We start from the raw sequence: 14,267 nt of genomic DNA, 5'->3' as shown, positions 1-14,267 counted from the left end.
CGTCAATATCGAGCGCGGGGTAACATACGCAAAGGGTCCCAGTCCCTTCGATTAGGTTGATAAGCGGCCTGGGACTACGGAGTAATGTTTTAGTTGAAGATAAAAAGGGCACGGTCTACCACTTCGGCAGTCCGTCCTAGCTCTTCTTTCCCCTTTTCAAGGACAAAAATGGCAAAACAAGTCCCGGACGAAGAAGGCCCTGCGCCCATTGCCGCAGAGCAGCGGGCTCGCGATGAAAAGAGAGAGTCGATTGAGCCTGTGACGGTTGAGAATGTAGATGAAGATGAGCCCAAGCTGCACAAGCCAGCCACTGCGTTTGACGTCCTCACCCATACGATTCATCTCAACGATGACCCTACTCTATCTGCAATCACATTTCGCTCCTTGGTACTAGGTATGTGCTCCTACCACTTTCGTTCTCTGTGCCGCTACAGTACCCGCTAACACGACTGCGCAGGCCTGGGCCTCTCCGTCTTTGGCGGCGTCTTATCCGGCATCTTCTACTTCAAGCCGCAGTTCGTCTCCATCCCCGCCGTATTCATCGCCGTAGTCGCCTTCCTCCTCGGCGAGGCCATGGCGCGCCTACTCCCGCGCCAAGGCAAGATCGGGCGCTTCCTCAACCCGGGCCCCTTCAACGTCAAGGAGCACCTGGCCATCACCATCATGGCCAACGCGGCGAGCACGTCGGCGCTCGGCCTCGAGATCGTCTCGGCGGAGCGCCTGTACTACGACCGGCGCTTCAGCGGCGCCATCACCTTCTTCATGCTCATGTCCTCGCAGTGCATTGGCTACGGCATGGCCGGCCTGATGCGCCGGACCATGGTGTACCCGGCCGCCATGCTGTGGCCGTCGAACCTGCCCATCAACACCATGCTGGAGCGGCTGCACTCGCGCGCGCCGAGCAACCGCAAGCCGTTTCGCGTCTTCCTCTACGTCTTCCTCGGCATCTTCTTCTGGGAGATTATCCCGCAGTGGATATGTCCACTGCTGACTGGCATCAGCGTCTTTTGCCTCGCCAACCGCAACAGCCCGACGTTTACCAACATCTTTGGAGGCGCCGAGGGCAACGAGGGCCTCGGCCTCTTCTCCATCTGCCTCGACTGGCAGTACATCTCGGGAGGCCAGTCGCCGCTGTACTTTCCCGTGAGCAGCCTCATCAGCCAGGGTATTGGCATCACTGGCTGCATCGTCCTGTTCATCGGTGTCTACTACAGCAACATATGGGACGCCAAGAAGTTTCCGTTTCTGTCGCAGCTCATCTTTTCAGATGATTCGACGGCCGGCAACCCGGTGGAGTGGAACCAGACGGCCGCCATCGGACCGGATGGCAAGATTGATCTCGCGGCAGCCGCACAGCTCGGCCTGCCCAACTTTTCCGCTAGCAACGTCCTGAACGTCCTATTGACCAACATGTGTATCGCCGCCGCCATCACGCACCTGATTCTCTGGTACCCGACCGAGATCAAAGCTGCTTTCCGCTTCCTCAACCCACGCCGCGTCCTTGCCAGCATCAACTCTGTAAAGGCTCGCCTGGGCCGCTCTTCGGACGCTCCCCCGGCCGACCGCGAAAGCACTTCCGAGGCGCACTACGATCCGCACTACCTCTTGATGCAAAACTACAAAGAATGCCCCGACTGGTGGTACGGCATCGTCCTCGTCCTGTCCGCCGCCGTGGGCCTCATCATCATCTACCAGAGCAGCAGCACGCTCCCCTGGTGGGGGTTCTTCGTCGCCCTGCTCGTCGGCTACTGCCACCTGCTCATCTTTGGCTCCATGCAGGGCATCACGGGCGTCAGCTTCACGATCCAGTCCATCATCCAGATGATTGGCGGCTACATGCGCCCGCGCTTCCCGATCGCCAACATGTACTTTTCACTCTACAGCTACAACTCGCTGCTGCAGGGCGTGCTGCTGGCCAAGGACCTCAAGCTCGCGCAGTACGGGCACCTCGCGCCGCGCACCACCTTTTGCATGCAGATGGTCGGCACCGTCGTCGGCGCGGGCCTCAACTACGTCATGGCCAACAGCATCATCGACAACCAGGCCGACATCCTGCGCAGCGTGCAGGGCACCAACATCTGGTCCGGCGCCATCACGCAGCAGTTCAACGCGCAGGCCGTCACGTTCGGCGGCTTCCCGCACGAGCTCTTCAGCGTCGGCGCAAAGTACCAGTGGGTGCCGCTGGTGACGTTTCTCGGCTTCCTCGCGCCGGTGCCGTTTTGGCTCGCGCACCGCCGCTGGCCGCGGCTGGGCCTCGACCTCATCAACACGCCCGTCATCATGTTTTACCTGTGCTACCTCAACCTGGGCATCAACTCGTCGGTCATGACTTTTTTCGCGGCAGGATTCGCCGCCCAGTGGTATGTGCGTCGGCGCCACCCGAACATCTTTGTCAAGTACAACTACCTGGTGTCGGCGGCACTGGACGGCGGCACGTCGGTCATGGTTTTCATTCTGTCATTTGCGGTGCTGGGGGCCTCAAAAGCAGCCGTGAAATTTCGTAAGTATAGACCAACTCCTGGGCAGCCGAAGCTGCTACATGAAACTCCGCTAAAACGAGTGAAAACAACAGCAAATTATTGGGGAAACCCAGCCAACGGTCATATCGACTATTGCTACAAGGCGTCCGATTCGTAGACCTCCCCTTTCTCCAAATTCTTTTTGGTAGGGTCCACAGACAGCGTCGCGCCAACGCTTATGACTATCAGGCCGCGATGGTGCTAACGGCACTGGCTTCTTGGCAACATTTTCTTTTCAGCGTGTTAGTGTGTACTCATTTGTGCCTTTCTTTTTGGCTGTGATGAACAAAATTGTATTGCGACGTACTAAATGATTGCGGGAATGAAGAGGATCATGAGCAAGACCATCATTGTCGCCATGGCTACGGCTCCAGCGGTCGCGACGGCGAGTCTGAACATGGCGCAGGTGGCTTCGGCTGTCGGCCCGGTCTTTAGCGCGCGCAGCAATTCTCCTGGTAAAGAAGGAGGGTAGAGCTCTGGTCTTGAGAACAGGTTGCGGTGCGAAATAAGTATGTTTTTCAGACGTTTTCGCCCATGGTTCGATTTTAATTTCCCTCAGTCAGGGGTCACGTAATCCCGTGTGCTGCTCCATGCAGGAGGCCGCGTTATCACTTTCGCCAAATCGGGGCGCAGTAAGGCTGTGTGGTGTGTGTAAATCTGTGCCGAGTACCCGTACATGGGCCCCGGCCAGGCCCAGCCGAGACTTGGTTGGTTGGTGGCTGGCTAGTCAGTTTGCCGACCACGCGGGCGCTGAAGATGGTTGTAGATGATACTTTATGGAGTTGCCCGTCGAGTCCATTGCATATGAGCACAGTCACCTTCAAAATCTTGTCTGTAGTTTAAGCGCTCTCATGATGGCAAAGAGGCCCATCCTGTCGGCAGATGCACACTTGAGCCGTGCTGCCATCGTGAAACGCAGGGCTTACTGGTGCCATGCCGTGTAAGCCCTACGGGGCGGAAAGATGGTGCCGTAACGACCCCACAAAAGGAGCCTCTCTGGCGCGAGTGGAAATTGGGTGAATGATACAAAAGCACTAGTTGTCCCTTCGTTGAGCTCTCTGTCAGCCCTCTGCTTCCCCTTCTTGCTCATGTACATCTCTCAGTAAGATTTGAGAATGATGCCGCGGTTGTCGCGCCTGGTCGAGATCAAATCGGCTTGAGATTGTGGGCCATATCTCTCCCCAGTAATTGCGGCAAAAGCCTATGGGCTGAACTCTGGCGAGATTTTGCTACGGCTGTCTACAGGAGGGCGGCGATCAAACAGTTGGAGAATGACTCAGATTGGGCGTACGCCGTACACCCAAAATGTGCCATTTCTGAATAGACATTCAATGGACATCCAACCAAAACGACTGTCAAGCATGCATGGGAATATGCTTCTTCCATGGGTACATGCTCTGTGCACCACAAAGTAGACCCGCCTCGCAGCCTTCCACCAGTACCGACGCGCAGAAAAGACAATATTTCTGGGTAAAGTCACAGTATACCAGGAAACTACTGCCATGTGTCATCGATTTTATTTTTACTATGAACACTGCACTACGTGCTTCTCTCCTCAACATCAATCCGCATTGTAGCCAGGCGAGTCTAGCGTTGCGCGAGACTTGTACTCCAGTACTGGCGGGCAACCACAGACCAACTTGTCCCCGGAAAATGCACATGGTTTCCCGCGGAACTATGATCAAGCCAGAGATTCCATCGCCACCTCTTTTCGATTCCGTGAGTAAGTTGCCATCTTTACTTGGTGGTCGCGCACAAGAGCAACAACATACCTCCACAATCTGCCTCTGCTCGAACAGTCGCATGTCGTAAGTGGGAACCCCACTTACATACAGAGACAATCAGGGAAAGGGCTCCGATAGCGACACCGGCGAGGCCAGTGATATCTCCTAGCGAGAGTGTCATTTGGACGGCCTAGCGATGCACGCGAGATGATGGTGTAGGAGGCCTTTGGCGGTCTGTTCGTGAGTGTTAGTGATAAAAGCGAAAAAAGTAAAAGGTGAAGGAACGGGAAGAGAAAAAAGAGCAGAACGATTCAATTTAATGGTGAAAGGCTCACTTCACGTCGTTCAATTGCCAACCGTTGAAATAGAGTCCCATGCACAGCCTGCTGATGAAGACTGAGTACATGCTGCCCAGATGGCTTGGGCTGGATCCAACTGGCAACACACGATCTGAGCGTCGTGCGACCCGGAAGACGCCACGCGGGGTACCTCTTTTGGGTGCGGCTGACGGCATGGCTCAGTGGCGGTAAGGTGAAAGGAGTTGTACATCAATCATGTATGCGCCAATGGACTGCTCTGACCACATGCCCTGAATTGCCGATGTAAAATACTGCTGTGGCATCTACAGTCGCTCTACTGCCGACGCTCAGTCAACTTCAGCCTCCAGTAAAGGCTGTTTGAAAGAAGACCGAGGGCAATTGAGCAAACTCATTACAATTACAATGCCTAGATGACGACAGCTCTTTGGCGCCGAATGCCGTCGAGGGCTCCATATTATCTTGGCCCTTTTTGAAAAACGGCCAAGAAAATATGGGGCCGTTGCATGCTCTTTGTCAAGGTGCCTCTCGCAGAATGCAGACAAGAAGCGGATTGTATCCCAGCTAAGCTTCTGGCGCAACTCTTCTGGTGCAACTCTCCAAACACCCCCACCCCATAAAACCCAGGCACTTTTCAAGAAACTGCCTGAGTTTTGTGGGCCGGCATTAGATATCAACAAGAAGTAGAACTGTCCAACGCCGATTCACTATGAAGCAGATAGGGGTTTGCACATTTCAGTTCAGCCCCATGACCGCCTGAAGAGACAACATAGCTTTCGCTAAAGAAATTTTGAAGTGCAATCAGAGTGCTTACTGTACTTTGACTTTGTAGCGAAGTGTTTGTACTGGGAAAGCTGTGCCTTGTCAGGTACCAGTAGAGCTTATCCGTGATCGCCGTTGGATTGGGACGAGGGCCGCTGAATGCTTCGCCAGCAACGGCAGGCCCACTTGGACTGCGTTTTTCCCCTGTAAAACGCAGTCCAAGTGGGCCTGCCGTTGTTAGCGCAGCATAAAAAAAGCCCTCTGTGGCACCAGGCCATGTTGTTGTGGCTTGGAGTCCGTTGATGGACGGTGCCTCCCGCAACCCCCCTCCGTTGTGCTTGGTGATGCTCATTCCTTCATCGACCGAGCATTCGAAATCCTGGAGCTCCTCTCCCCCGAGGTCATTTAACCAGATGCACTTCAGAGCATCCCCGCGTAGGGCTTGGAGGTGTGCACGCGGAGTTTGGAGTTGGCAGGGGGGTTTCGACGGCACTGTATCTCACGACCCGTTGGTACAAGCAAAAGCAAGGGAAACAAGTGTATTCGTGATGGTGCAGGAAGAGAGAAGCTATTCTGAGGGAAGCACCTGTGGCCAAGTCAAACCCCAGAGTGGCTGAGTCAGCGTGGTGGGCGTGCCAGCCAACACATTACTGCTTGGTATAGGCTGCATTACCCTTATTTGCTCCTTAAAGGCGTTTCGGGAGACAGCTTTGTAGCGCGATCAACCAGATCTTACACCAAAGATGGACGCTAGATTCAGGAAAATTGGTATGTAGCACCTTGATAAGCGATTAAGACGACCATTGGAGGGTCAAATCTGACTAACGACACAATATGGTAGATTTCTTTTGTAAGCTGTCTAATTCAGCTGCTGCTATATCCCGACATAATGCAGCTCTCTTTGTTCCACTGTTAGCAATACTGTGGTTGAACTAGCCAAGCGTTGTGCACAACCAGCGCTAGGACACGGCCAACCTGTTAGTTGGCCCTCGCGCGAAGGCTCTGGTGTCGCCGGAAGAGATACACGCGGTAGCCGTAATTCCAATTCCGATTCTTTTTAAATTCTATGAATTAGCATACTTGCTAGTTTCAAGATCCACGAGCCCGGTAACAGCACACACCTTCGCAATCCGGTAAACGTTGGGATTTGACGAACGATCGTCTTAACCACCGCCAGACAATAATGGCTGAAGGTGGCAACGCGGCAATAAGTGCAATTATGGCAATCGTAGCCTCTGGTGTGAGGGTCATCTGGTCTATTGCCGAAAAGAGTTTGTACAATATGATGGTACAGGGTAGTTGAAGTTCCGCATTAGCAGCCGGCTCGCGGTTTATTGGATTCAAAGGCGAAGAAGAGGCACGAAAAAAAGAAAATGTGAACAGACGTGAAAAGATTCACTTAGTGATGCCTGACGCTAAGATACTACGAGTGAAGCGTGCCGAACAAGTCTTTATACATACTTCGAATGTTCGCCTTTGCAGGTTGACTCTTTCATACAGGTCGACACTTGCAGCTGATGGTCTGATCTGGCAGCAGCTGAAGGTCTGATCTGGCAGCTGAGGGGCCAATCTCGCAGCTGAGGGTCTGATCTGGCAGCTGAAGGTCGGATCTGGCGGGGCGTAGCGAGAGCGCGAGGGAGGTCGGATGGGCTCTGGAACACAGCTGTGGCGGCCGACGGAACCTGCCTGAGCGAGCTGATTACTGGTGGAATGGCAAATAGTCGAAAAGCACTGGCAAGAACCCCACATATCCTTGCATATGCAGGATATAACATTTGCTAGCTACCAGTGAGTACTGACATGTCGCGGCTGACTTTCCTTCGCAGCGCTTCGCCATTAGGTGAAATGACTGCTCCACAGACAAGAGGCTGATTGTATCCTACTGGTGCACATCTAGCTTCTGCAGCGACTCTCCGGACGCTTCCATTAAACCTAAGCCACATTTCCATTTGTCGCAGACTTTTATGAGCTTCTGAACTCAGGCCAACCTAGAGCGCTCCTATGTGCGGCTGTACAGCACAGATAGGAGCGCTTTGGGTTAGCCTACTTTTCTCTGCAACCAGTACGTGCTTCGTACAAAGTATCTACACCATGGCCTTGTACTCTGCCCACACCTCACTCCTCTCATATGCCAGATTTCCCTTTGAAGGTCTGTTTCTCTCAATAGTGACTGCCAACGGGAAATGCCTCCCACTGGGAGTATCCCCTCGGCGCCGTGTCAGCTTCCAACTGCTCTCTGCCGTCGACGCTACTACACAGTTCGACAAGTACCCAAACCTCGAGCTCTGGAGGCGCAGCCTGTGGCTTTGCTTCGTTGGGCTTTACGCGTGTTAGTGAGCGCGAGTACCACAGACAGCACGTATGCGCTTGTCCACTATGAATCTCAGTGCTGCATATTTAATTTGATTTGTCTCCTAACTCATTTTAATTCCGCTGTCTATGAGCGACGGTTATTCTAGTACCCTTGTCTAGTTTGGCCGTTTCCTTGCGGTTTAACGGCGCGCTAGCCGCGACGGCAACAGCCGTTATGTCTCGGGCCGGAAGCAGGGCTTTGGTATACAGTCAGGAAGAGAATATCTCTTTCTTCGTCACCATTTCCACCAAGATAATGCTCCGGGGGAGGGCCCGAACTGCTCATGAACGGCGCAATTGCGCGAGGCGACAATGCAAGTTGCCACGAGCGGTGTCGTGAGCTGCGCTCTAGGTGTCGTTAGTAATTTCTGTAGCATGCGGTGCGGCGTAGATCATTAAAATTATTAAAGAAAAAATTTCAAAGGAAGAGGTAAAAAAGTCATGATGTTGCGTGTGCGATGTGACGGGTTATGTACCTTGGGAGTGGGGCTCAGAATCCCGAGGCTTGGAGGTCGTCCGTTTAGATTTGTGCCATTGCCAAAGAATAAATAGAAGGGACGGGATGGCGAGAAAAAGACCAAAAATGCCGATGATGGCTTCAGGTCTGAGAGCCATTGAAAAAAAATCGACAAGCTCGGGTCTGATCGCGTGAGCGGCCGTTAAGTGCGTGTAGGATGAAGACTGAGCAGGACGAGAGAAACGCATCGTAACCAGGCGGGGAATAAATTTGGAGATGGAGTAACTCCAATGCCATATATGTAGAATTTTTATCTTGTGTGTTATTCATTTCTCAAAAAAATGCCATATCCTTGATCCCACGAAATGTCCAATTTATATAATTGGAAGCAGTGCATCATCGCACGATAGGTAGTGGTCGACACCTGGTCGACCGACATGAATGACGACGCTCCCAAATGACCAACAGGACCCGAAATGCACCGGAATATATGCACAGTTTCTGTATGCAAAAGCAAAAAAAAACGGGGATAAGTAAAAGCGCTTCTGTAAGTACAGACTTTGTGCAGTGGGGATGATAGGCGGAAATATTCTGCATGCGAAAATCCACGGTCGGCCAGTCCGCACCGGAGCCGAACTGCGCCTGGGGCTTGCAAGACGCGGTGACGTGCTTCGAAACGTTGGACGCGAGGAACTGGGACAACGGCAAAAGAGCTGGCACAGGCAAGGAGACGGAACGAACTGCTGGTATCAGTAGACAATTGCTGCCTTTCCTAGCGATATCTATTGCGACTCCAAAACGGGATGCCACACAGAGCTCTCTAGGCTTGATCATGTATTTCTGCCGAACGGTTTAGGCACAACTCCATCCTCTTTGTGATGCTGAGAACGGTGCCTACCGTCTCTAAAGATCAACTTTGGTTTGGTTACCCAGTACTTCTCCGCATCTCCGGGCCCCATTGCTCTAGCCAAGGCTAGTGACCGTTTTTACCGTTGGATCTCGGCTGTAGCCTCGTTCCTGACGGGCCGCCCCGGTCGCACCCAGACACCAAAGTGTACTACACGCAAGCCACCGCGACGTCACGTTGCGGGTAAAATCTGGCCGTAGCTTTTTTCCGTCTATCCCATCCCTCTTTAGTCTGCGCCATCCATCTTGTGACGTGCCTATGCACGCTGGTATGATTTGCGCTAAATTCTTCTGTGAGACGGCGATGCCGCACCCAACAGCGATGTATTGCAGCTTCCGACTGCGCATATTGATGATGTTTCCAAAATATGGCGCTCAGATGCATCGTGAAAGACGACCCAGTCTCACACCTCAATGCCCTTATCAGGAAGCCGGATGCATATATAGTGTAATCAATCCCACCTGTTTCCCGAGATGAAGCTGCACTGATGGATTGACTAACTGAGTGGCTGGAAAGAAGTGCCCTAATTTTGAGAAATTCATTTCTCAAAAAAATGCCATATAAAATTGGGCATGGCTGTTATCGATCTTGCCTTGTAGAAGTAATGGTAGACGAAGAATCGTTTCCGAGCCGACAAAGATTAGAGTGGCTCAATTAACAATTGCAGGGTTTTAACCCCAGTGGTCAACCTTGCTTTCCGAGCTGCTTAATCAAGCAGACCTGTGGGCCAGGCAACACATCTGTAATTCCTTACTAGATACACTTGACGTCGATTCAGGGCACCTCGGGAGCAGCATTGAAGCTGCATTGACTTAGCAGCTGAAAAGAGGTGACCCATTCTTCTATGGGTGTTTTTCAGAAACACCCATAGAAAACCGGGTCTGGCTACTACTGATTTGTCTTTCCAAAAGTAATAACAGCCCAAAAATGAAGTGGCTTGCTAGTTAGAGGTCCTTAGCCCCGGGCAATGAGCTTGCTCTCCGAGCTGCATGGTCAAACATACGTGAGAGCCAGGCTGCAAAAATGTAATTCTTTGATACGTTACTCCTGAAATCACCTCGGGGCATCTTGGGGCAGCATTTGTATTGTTTCCGTCCTTATGTCCACATATATGTTGGCTTTCATGTTGTCAGAATTGAAACGTAGACCCTTTTTGCAACTGTGTACTAGTTCTCAGCGAGAAACAGCCTCCCACATTGTCAGCGAGCCTTCCAAGCGTCTTGGTGGAAACGACCGGTAGCAATTTCTTCATATATTGAGACCATAATCAATCTATGCTGCCGATAGCCCTGATTATGTGTGTAATCAACCAACGAGGCACCTGAGTCGGGGGACACAGGCGAGTAGGGTTGAGGGAGATGGTGGGTCGCATTGCGTGGGCTCGTCATGGCTTCTGCGTTGCACATTAGCTTTCTTGCCCAATAAAGGTTCATCTGCGAATTTCTCGGCACCTCGGAAGTACCCCCGGCATGGAACAAGAATTGAATAAATTTTTGTCAAAGCAAAAGTAGATGGAGCACCGTAAAGAGCCACCAGAGAGTTCATAAGAGACAGGAAGAAACGCACCATCAGAGGCGTACAGCGAATCGACGCCAGGTGCAAGGCGCCGCACTGATCGTCGCCATCGCCAGAAGCCAAAGGCCAGCGGAGGAAAGGCGAGAAAAAGAGCAACAATGCCAATAATGGCCTCTGGTGTGAGGGAATTTTGAGCCGACGTCATGATGTATTTTAGTAGCATGACAAAAGAATGTAGAATGAAGAAAGGAGATGTATAAGAGAATTGCAGAGGATGGCGCGGATAGAAATAAGACACAGGCTAACTAGCCAAAGATGTTGAAGTGCAGTGGTACCAGTAGAAATTCTGGGTGTTGAAATGCCACTGGTAGATGTGGCGCAGTGGCTCATAGCGGCCGGGATACAGGCCAAGAGACGTGAAAGTTCGGCGCTCGCAGCATTTAGCACTGGTAAGTAGTATGCGTGACAGGGATGGGGGTGAAGGTGCGAAGGAGTCGGGCTGGGGCAGGGATCCGGTCGTTTTGAGGAAGTAGGCGGCAACGGTTCGAGCAAGTATTGGCGACACGCGGAGCAGACTGGTAACTAAGTAGTTGGTTACTCCATTATGATGTGAGCCCCGATCCGACGACGAGGGATTGGCCTAGGCCAGCGGCGAGAGCCGAACTACCGGAGAGATTGTTGGACCGGCATGTCGGGGTCCAGCTGGCATTGCGGAGGCTGTCCCAGAGCTACTACTAATAAGTAGGATGGGTAAGTTTTATACTGTTGCTTGTACCTACCAGGATGGCCACAAGCTAGCAGGGGTTTGAGCCGTTTCTCTCACCAAAATCGAGGTACAAGCCCCCTATCCTCGACAAGGAATCAATCTCTTAGCGGCAAATAGGTAATCTGTACCTCGCACGGGTATAAACTTTCGCCTCATACCCAGTAGAGCGTAGCTACTGGTACGATTACAGACAGAAAAGAACAACATGGCTACCACCGCCTCTTGTGCCTGAGTACCCCCGGCCAAGATTCCAAGCCAATTTATTCCCGACCAAAGTTTTTGGAGCCCGCCCAAGGCACTCTGCACACTCTGGTCAGCTCCGAGGCTGGGAGGAATGGGTGTGATCTGCTTAGTGGGTATCTTGGCCTGACAGGCAAAATGCAAAGGGGCCGCGGGAGAGGATCAGGATCGCACAGCTCACCATGATGAAGCTTCCCTCTGCGAATCAATGTCTTCTACCACAGTTCCTACCCATGTAAACAAAGGTTGTTTCGCATTGCTACACACATGCCAAAGTCTACCATTGCGCGACTTGGTCGGTCTGGTCGACTGTGTATAGGCGCATCTCGTGGGAGTACATAATTGTCTCAAACCGTTCGACGATGTAGCAGTGTGCTCTGCAGAGTAGGATGATCCAGCTCGAGGCGCCGACCAGAGCAGCAGTGGCTATGCCTGTTGTGGAAGCATATTTTTTGCTAGCACAATCCTCAGCTCACCGGTCTGGCAGCAGTTTCCGCCCTAAATAAGACCAAGGCACCTGCATCGCATCAGCCCCCTCCAGGAAGACTGGTCAAGCGAAACACCGCTCTCGATATCGGACAGGTGCCACGCCCCCAGCAAGTGGCGCGGGAAATGTGCCCAGAGCGTTGAGCGTGTGCGAACCAGGTGAGTGGGTGCCATGTGAGCGCGCAGATTGATGGTGACCAATGAATGAGTGTTTCTCATTCCGCCCTTGGCCTGCCGTTGATATCCCTCAAAGAAGATGCTAGACTTGTCCACCTGCTCTGGGTTCTCGAGGTCTGTAACCAAATCAGTGGCTCAATTTTGGTGGTGGGGAGTTTCCTTCTTCATCGAAAGTGATCTAAAATACGACGATGCGAGTTGTTTCAAGGCCAACTCACCAGTGCCTTCATTTATCTGTGATATTCTCATCTGGGCAGCTTCCACTGCTGTTGCTCGAAGCCGAGCAAGCCCTGTCGCCAGGTCAGAGCAGTACGACTCGGCTCCGAATGGGCAAATCGGTAAGACCTCTCGAGATTGCCTTGCGGATCTACTATAGCTACAGTTTCTGCTACCACAAATTGAACCGGAGAATTTCGTCTCACAGTTGATGTATTTGCCACGCGGGAGCCAATCCGCCAGACCACCGATGGTAGCGGGCCTCTACCAGTACGTAGTGTTTGAGAGTGCAGACAAGTAAACAAAAGTTACCGGCATGACCGGTGTGTGAGTACTAGCCCCACTTCCAGAAGAAAAAAAAGGCAACGAGAGATTTTTTGATTCTGTCGTTTTAAGCACACCCGCTGAACCACACGCTTTGCGGCTGGGCTGGCATCCCCCTTGCTAGGCTAGGCTAAACTTGGACTGTGGCACACGAATTGGAAAAGTAGAAATTGTGCAGGCAGTTAGCAGGCAGTTAGCAGGCAGTTAGCAGGCAGACGTATTCGTAATGTGTAGGGTTGTTGACGCAGGATTGCTAGCGATGGAGGGTGTGTCGGGATCAGGTATCGTGCCAAAGAGATGTAGCCAGCCGCTTGTGACTGACTGGTCCAAGCCGAGTGCCGCCACCACAAGATTTGGCGGAGCACATCTAATCCAGGCCAGGTTTCCCACGACGTTTCAGTCCCATTTATCTACGTTACCCGTTTGCCCCGGACCACCTTTTAAACACTCGCTATAACGCTAAGCTACCGACGCAGCCTAATCCCCTCGCGTAGCTCTGGCGCAAAACCATGTCATAGCTGTCTTGACCCACGCCTTTCCTCATCGGGTTGCGTAAGTTTTTTTTTTCTCTAGAAGTAGTGGGAGAGTAGTATAGAGGCTTGTGATTGAAACGCATATGGATAAGCTGCCGCAACTGAGGCAAAACACAAAGGCCTAAGGCTAGCGTACGCTGCTGCAGTAGAAAATGGACCATGTTTTTCTGTTCCACTTGGTAAATTTTATGTTAAATATACTCTAAAGTAGAATTTTCTCTCACATTTATACATGCATCTTATATTTCGCCGTTTCGAATGCTTTTAAAGCTTACTGCCATCGACCGTCTGTACTATTCTGTCTGTGCGAGGGATGCTCGGGAGAACGCCAAGTAGAACCTTGATATACAGCCACGTAAAAAAACTCTTGTTGCTCGTGCTCGTGAAGCCGGGTCGTGGGGTATTGGCTATGAAGTGCGCGGGTAATATTGAAGAACGACGACGACGACGACGACGACGACGACGGCGGCGGCGACGGTGGTGGTAGCAGTGGCAGCTGCCAGGAGTGGCGTGGCGCAAACTGCCCTTGACTCTCATCATTAGCGTCTTGTGCTCAATGGACAGACGGCGGACGCGGACGTACCTTCAGTGACGGGCAATGACGCGCGCCATGTCGACTTGCGCCAGCGCCATAGGATTATGAGGACGGGCGGGAGAGCAAGAACGAGGGCTATGATGCCAATGATGGCCTCGGGCGTGAGATGCATGAGCAGCGAGTGTGTAGTGTAGACCCGGGTTGGGATGTGCAGTGGAAGTTCGCGACGGTGTGCGACATGCGAGACAAGCAAGCTGAAAAAGGAACTAAACTCGAGCTTAGAGGGTAAAAGTGATTCTTGGCAGGAAGAGAAGTCCAAAACAATGCTTAGAAAGGCAATCAATGACAAGAGTACAATATGCTTCCAGTCACGTCGCAAGACGGTGTACTTGCACGACGCGGAAGGCTTTTCATTATAGCCTGTGTATTTGGGGATC

At 52.2% G+C, this 14,267-nt stretch overlaps 3 protein-coding genes across 3 annotated transcripts; 1 reads left to right on the top strand and 2 right to left on the bottom strand.

The window, feature by feature from the left end:
* Nucleotides 1–168: 168 nt before the first annotated feature.
* On the top strand, nucleotides 169–2,637 carry LMH87_005678 (uncharacterized protein; the record flags this gene model as incomplete). Its single annotated transcript, XM_056203440.1, has 3 exons — nucleotides 169–394; nucleotides 458–2,500; nucleotides 2,573–2,637. 3 exons carry the CDS (start codon nucleotides 169–171, stop codon nucleotides 2,635–2,637), a joined length of 2,334 nt encoding a protein of 777 aa, XP_056058900.1.
* A 7,600-nt stretch (nucleotides 2,638–10,237) lies between these two features.
* On the bottom strand, nucleotides 10,238–10,776 carry LMH87_005677 (uncharacterized protein; the record flags this gene model as incomplete). The annotated part of the gene is made up of 2 exons (XM_056203439.1): nucleotides 10,238–10,431; nucleotides 10,605–10,776. The coding sequence occupies 2 exons, from the start codon at nucleotides 10,774–10,776 to the stop codon at nucleotides 10,238–10,240; spliced, it is 366 nt and encodes a 121-aa protein (XP_056058899.1).
* A 2,790-nt stretch (nucleotides 10,777–13,566) lies between these two features.
* LMH87_005676 (uncharacterized protein) lies at nucleotides 13,567–14,002 on the bottom strand (the record flags this gene model as incomplete). Its single annotated transcript, XM_056203438.1, has 2 exons — nucleotides 13,567–13,820; nucleotides 13,879–14,002. The coding sequence occupies 2 exons, from the start codon at nucleotides 14,000–14,002 to the stop codon at nucleotides 13,567–13,569; spliced, it is 378 nt and encodes a 125-aa protein (XP_056058898.1).
* Between the last annotated feature and the right edge of the window lie 265 nt (nucleotides 14,003–14,267).

Source organism: Akanthomyces muscarius, chromosome 1, assembly GCF_028009165.1.
Source record: "Akanthomyces muscarius strain Ve6 chromosome 1, whole genome shotgun sequence".
NCBI classification, from domain to species: domain Eukaryota; kingdom Fungi; phylum Ascomycota; class Sordariomycetes; order Hypocreales; family Cordycipitaceae; genus Akanthomyces; species Akanthomyces muscarius.
This window is presented reverse-complemented; position numbering and strand designations above follow the sequence as displayed.